Genomic DNA, 6,337 nt, shown 5'->3' with positions numbered 1-6,337 from the left:
CAATATTGTCAATATTGTTGTTAAAATATGTTTTTTATAATGCAGGGAGGGTGGACAGGGAGTTTAAAAAATGAACCCCAAAATGTTCTTTGAGGAACTTATAGGGGTTCCCCCACAGTTTCAATTTGAAGAACCCCTAAACTCCAGGAACCTTTACGGGATGCTTCTTCAACATCAACAGCTAGTCAGACACCTTGGTTCACTCTAACTTTATGGAAAAAGGTTTATTCAATAAATCTAGCAACTCCTCTCATACTGGGAAGAACCCTACGCCTAAAGGGCAGTTTTATTTCAATTGTAGTACCCGGACGTTTTATAGTTACATCGTTAGGGCAACTTGCCATAAAGTGGACACACTCCCATCAGTTTCTGAGACAACTGGCCAGACTTTGTAGACTGTTAATTAATGCTTAAACCTCATCTTTATCAAATGATCCATTAAAGATACCAACTCAAAACCTACGTTCGTCTACATATGGGTTGTTTAAATTGTATCTAATTATATTCCCAGTATTACTTCATTAAATCTCTAGTAATCGATTATACACACATACAATTCATCATATTTTCATATATTCACAGAATCCACATAAAACGTAAGAAATTCTCAGGTAGTCACGACAACCATTCCATTTGCTTTTTCAAGGACTCTCCACAGCTACGAAGCAGCTCTCCATAAATACTCCCAGCAGAACAAAAGATAAACTTTTGTTTCCCAGACAATGACCATGGGATCCTCAACGGTTCTCTAACCTCCCAGAAACCACGGCAAAATCAAGCCTCCCAGGAACTATAGACCTTCTGCTGCTAACTAAAATATCTAATAATAATAATATATATACCCCTCTCAATACCACCCCGTGACCTTCTATGATGGGCAGTGAAAGAACGGAACCCCAAGATAACGTAATAAAGCTTATTATCCACATGTCAATCATCTGATTAAGCATATTTCTATACGTTACTATCCAAACTTCAGATTAAGACTGATGTTTACCATCAACAGAAAACAACTTCCATTTCACATTATAATCAAATACAATGCTTCACCTTCACCAATATAAACATGGTGTCTACTGGCTGTCAACAATTAAAAACAAGGGGGGAAAAAATGATTTCTAAATAATAATATACAATCCTAAAACTCACTAGCTTCTAGAACTCTCGTCGTCTTGGGACGAGCCCAAACAAACAAAACTCATCTCCAATACGGAAAAACATGAAACAACACAAAACCTTTTGACTGCCCACCCCTGAGACAATCAGCAACCAAGTTTTCCTTACCACGGACATGTCGGATTTCAAGAGGAAACTCCTGCAATATCCGTAGTAACTTAGTAACACATCTGAGAATGAACCCTGATATTCTAAAAGCAGGAAAACAATGTCAATATAATTGTAGCCAAAATTGTCAGTTGTTTACATAATTAATAAATATTACTAAATGTTACATGAATTGTAAATATGAAATATCAAAACCAAATATACACCCCTTTGTTAATATCTATTGTCAATAATTAACTTAATGGTGAGGTATGGAATAATAAAACATGTATCTTTTGTCAGGCTGGATGTTTGAAATATGAGGTGATTTGAGTCATGCTTCTTCAGTAGTGGAATAAAGACAATTAGCATTTGAATGTTGTCAAGAAATACTGCAGTGATGTAGGATAGTTAATAAAATTGATTATAGACCAATTTATTATACTGTGACCATGTGTATAGGCTGCAAGTACGTTGAAATGAAGTTGTTTTCAAGTCATTGACAAAAGATATCTTTTCAACTTTCAACTACAACCGAATGTGTATTGGACTCGTAGGACATAGTCTTCTTTTCAATTACATTTTGCGGGATGTCCAAATCAATAACATATATGCAGAAACAGTTTGGATAAAGTGAAAACCTAAACATAAAATGTGCTATATACACAAACATCTGCCACAATAATCATATTACTTGTATTTTTTAAAACAAGCACCTTATAAACTGCACAAGCACCAAAAACGCTGTTGTTTTGACAAGTAGCAATAAATCACTGATATCGATTAGGGGGGAAATCAGGTTGTACGTGCTGTTGAAACTAGCACAACTAAAAAAAAACACATGGAAATGGGAGATGTATTTTACCTCACTGGTTAGAGGACAACTTGTAGAAAACAGCTCGCTACATTTTGAAGTGTTGCATTTTGATTCAAGTGGGTCACCAACGTGGTAAGTGGAACACAGCTCTTTTTTTGTTAGTCACTTTTTGTTAAATCTCATAAATAGTAACTCTTTCAATTCAGAGCCTGGATTTTCCCCCTGAGGCTAATATCCATATCATGTAGAAATCAATTAAACAGGGGACAAACGTTTAGGGTTATACATTGTGACATTCTGACTGACTCTGACGGCAGCTTAAATGACAGTGCTAGCTACCATTATCTGAGAAGACACTATAGTGGCCTGGAAAAACAATGACATAGTAATTAGACAACTTTGCCATCATTATCATGCCATTGTGACATCATTAAAATACTCCTTCTACAATGTTAAAACATTCTACATTGTAACATTATTTCATTGATATCATGAAACATCTAAATGTATTTTCTGATGTTTAGTCAGACATCTTTTACGAGAGTATCTCTTCCCACATTGATCACAGCTATGATATTTCTCTCCTGTGTGTGTTCTCTGGTGTATAGTCAGATTGCTAGATGTAGCAAAACTCTTCCCACATTGAGCACAGCTATAACGTTTCTCTCCTGTGTGAATTATCTGGTGTGATTGTAATGTATATATGACTTTGAAAAGATCTTCCCACAGTCAGAGCAGCAGTGAGGTTTCTTCCCTGTGGGTCTCTGCTGGTGTTTCTTGAGGAGTTCTGATCTGGAGACACTCTTCTCTACCTCGTCAGCATCATGATGTTGTTGAGGCTCCCCAGAGGATCCACGATAGTCCCGTATCTCTCCTGTGTGAATGAAAAAGTCAGACAGATGGTGAAAGGCCCACAACAGTAGAAATCGACTGAAAAAGGTGATGCTAACAGCATAGCCATGATGTTGTACAACAATTGAAGTCTTTAATGAATGTTAATATTATTTGACAATTATATTAAGACGGTCAAGTGAGCAACAATAGTCATTTTGTCTTGTTTTCACATTAGTAGTAACATCGATGATTGTAGGCTAGAAATAAGTTATTAAAGTTGTTGAAATCCTAAGGAGCATGACAACTTTTGGTCTCCAATATAGGCCCCTTTCTGTGTTTGCTAAAATTGCGGCACGAGGGCAAAGCACACACAATTTGGTTGCAGAAACTCCTCCCTGCTAATGAGGAAACCGCTAGTTATGGATGTAGTATATCTGCTAATGAGGAAACCACTAGTTATGGATGTAGTATATCTGGTAATGAGGAAACCACTAGTTATGGACGTAGTGTATCTGGTAATGAGGAAACCACTAGTTATGGATGTAGTATATCTGGTAATGAGGAAACCACTAGTTATGGATGTAGTATATCTGGTAATGAGGAAACCACTAGTTATGGATGTAGTATATCTGGTAATGAGGAAACCGCTAGTTATGGATGTAGTATATCTGGTAATGAGGAAACCACTAGTTATGGATGTAGTATATCTGCTAATGAGGAAACCGCTAGTTATGGATGTAGTATATCTGCTAATGAGGAAACCACTAGTTATGGATGTAGTATATCTGGTAATGAAGAAACCACTAGTTATGGATGTAGTATATCTGGTAATGAGGAAACCACTAGTTATGGATGTAGTATATCTGGTCATGAGGAAACCACTAGTTATGGATGTAGTATATCTGCTAATGAGGAAACCACTAGTTATGGATGTAGTATATCTGGTAATGAGGAAACCACTAGTTATGGATGTAGTATATCTGCTAATGAGGAAACCACTAGTTATGGATGTAGTATATCTGGTAATGAGGAAACCACTAGTTATGGATGTAGTATATCTGGTAATGAGGAAACCACTAGTTATGGATGTAGTATATCTGGTAATGAGGAAACCACTAGTTATGGATGTAGTATATCTGGTAATGAGGAAACCACTAGTTATGGATGTAGTATATCTGGTAATGAGGAAACCACTAGTTATGGATGTAGTATATCTGGTAATGAGGAAACCACTAGTTATGGATGTAGTATATCTGTTAATGAGGAAACCACTAGTTATGGATGTAGTATATCTGTTAATGAGGAAACCACTAGTTATGGATGTAGTATATCTGATAATGAGGAAACCAGTAGTTATGGATGTAGTATATCTGGTAATGAGGAAACCACTAGTTATGGATGTAGTATATCTGGTAATGAGGAAACCACTAGTTATGGATGTAGTATATCTGGTAATGAGGAAACCACTAGTTATGGATGTAGTATATCTGGTAATGAGGAAACCACTAGTTATGGATGTAGTATATCTGGTAATGAGGAAACCACTAGTTATGGATGTAGTATATCTGGTAATGAGGAAACCACTAGTTATGGATGTAGTATATCTGGTAATGAGGAAACCACTAGTTATGGATGTAGTATATCTGGTAATGAGGAAACCACTAGTTATGGATGTAGTATATCTGGTAATGAGGAAACCACTAGTTATGGATGTAGTATATCTGCTAATGAGGAAACCACTAGTTATGGATCGCTATGATGAAAACTGGCTCTCATGAGGACCACATTTTATAATGTGATCAGAGCTCTATAATAATAGATAATGTCATGTTTATAGGCTGAGCAGAGCTCTATAATAATAGATAAACATGTCATTATCTATTATTATACAGCTCTGATCAGCCTATAAACATGACATTATCTATTATTATAGAGCTCTGCTCAGCCTGAAACATGACATTATCTATTATTATAGAGCTCTGCTCAGCCTGAAACATGACATTATCTATTATTATAGAGCTACCAGCTCTGCTGACTCTGATGGTATACACATGTCACAGTTAAGCAATAAGACCAGAGGAAGTGTGGTATATGGCCAATAAAGCATGGTTAAAGACTGTTCTTACGCACGACGCAACGCAGAGTGCCTGGATACAGCCCTTAGCCGTGGTATATTGGCCATATATCACAAACCCGAGGTGGCTTATTGCTATTATAAACTGGTTACCAACGTAATTAGAACAGTAAAAATACATGTTTTGTCATACCCATGGTATACGACCTGATATACCACGGCTGTCAGCCGATCAGCATTCAGGGCTTTAACCACCCATTTTAAAATGTAGCTTTAACATTATATTATAACATAAATTCTTATACTATAGAACAACATTTTCAAGTATAGAATTTCAGTAGCATGCTGCTTTAAAACAACATTCGCTCAAAAACTTGACAGTTAGAGCCCGTTTTTAAGACAGTACTTACTGATGGTAATCAGTTCTCCTGACTCCTCTGTCAATATGACCGTTCTCTCTCCCTCTTTCTCCTCCTTCACTTCAAAAACTGTATCGTCCTCTTTCTCTGCCTCCTCTTCTTTTACTGTAACATCCTCCTCCATTCTGAACGAGTCTTCCTCTTCTTTCACTGAAACATCTTTCTCTTCTTCTTTCACTGTAACAGCCTCACCCTCTACTTCTTGTTTTACTGTAACATCCTCCTCTTCCTTCTCCTCTTTCACGACAATGTTCAGCCCCAGAGCTTCTTTCTCCGTCCAGCAGACCTCCTCTTCTTTAGCAGGGGGGGAATGCATCAGTGAGCTCATGGTCGGGGATGTTAGCTGGCTAGCTAGCTAGCATGAGCGACTAGTTTAGTGCTAGGCTAACTTATCAAGCCAGCTAGTTGACTAACAATGTACCTATAACATTTAAATGGGCGCAATTAACTAGACGTCAGAAGTATATGTAAAACACAGAGGCAAATATGCACAGAAAAAGTCTAAATGTTTCGGCTGTTGGCTACAAAGGTGGCTGACTCGTTGTTGTTGATCCCTTCCGTCCACTAGATTATACGTCACGCTGGCAGCATCACCTGAAAGACGCACATCGCCGTCTGGAGGGAAACGCAGTTTAGATACTTTTTTTGTTGCACACAAATGTATTTTTATTTCTTTCATTAAATAATAATATTATATTGAGACGTTCAAATAGAGCAGTGCATATTTTGAGTGAGAATTTAAAACATACTGTCCTTCACATCTGTATTTAAGGCAGTTTCATATTCATTCATTTAAAGAAACCCACTGGTCACACACTGGTTGAATTATCTGTCAAACTAGGAACTCTGCAGCATAGTTTAACAGTGATCTATGTTCTATGAACGCTGCTGGGAGAAAACTGGAGAATAGCTAGAGGAAAACAAACCTAA

The 6,337-nt window shown here is 37.1% G+C and overlaps 1 protein-coding gene across 1 annotated transcript; it reads right to left on the bottom strand.

Annotated features, from left to right (window-relative positions):
* Positions 1-1,672: 1,672 nt before the first annotated feature.
* LOC106561433 (uncharacterized) lies at positions 1,673-5,990 on the bottom strand. The gene is made up of 2 exons (XM_014125399.3): positions 5,399-5,990; positions 1,673-2,954 (listed from the first exon to the last, which is right to left on the bottom strand). The coding sequence occupies exons 1-2, from the start codon at positions 5,733-5,735 to the stop codon at positions 2,758-2,760; spliced, it is 534 nt and encodes a 177-aa protein (XP_013980874.1). The 5' UTR covers positions 5,736-5,990; the 3' UTR covers positions 1,673-2,757.
* Between the last annotated feature and the right edge of the window lie 347 nt (positions 5,991-6,337).

The sequence above is a fragment of the Salmo salar genome, chromosome 02, assembly GCF_965601325.2.
Source record: "Salmo salar chromosome 02, fSalSal1, whole genome shotgun sequence".
Taxonomy (NCBI): domain Eukaryota; kingdom Metazoa; phylum Chordata; class Actinopteri; order Salmoniformes; family Salmonidae; genus Salmo; species Salmo salar.
Note: the sequence above shows the minus strand (reverse complement) of the source record. Positions and strands in the feature narration are given on the sequence as shown.

Coding starts and splice junctions, on each gene's coding strand:
- LOC106561433 (XM_014125399.3), bottom strand. CDS start 5,735: ATGAGCTCACTGATGCATTCCCCCCCTGCTAAAGAAGAGGAGGTCTGC. Junction 2,955..5,398: donor AGGAGAACTGATTACCATCA/GTAAGTACTGTC, acceptor TCATTCACACAG/GAGAGATACGGGACTATCGT.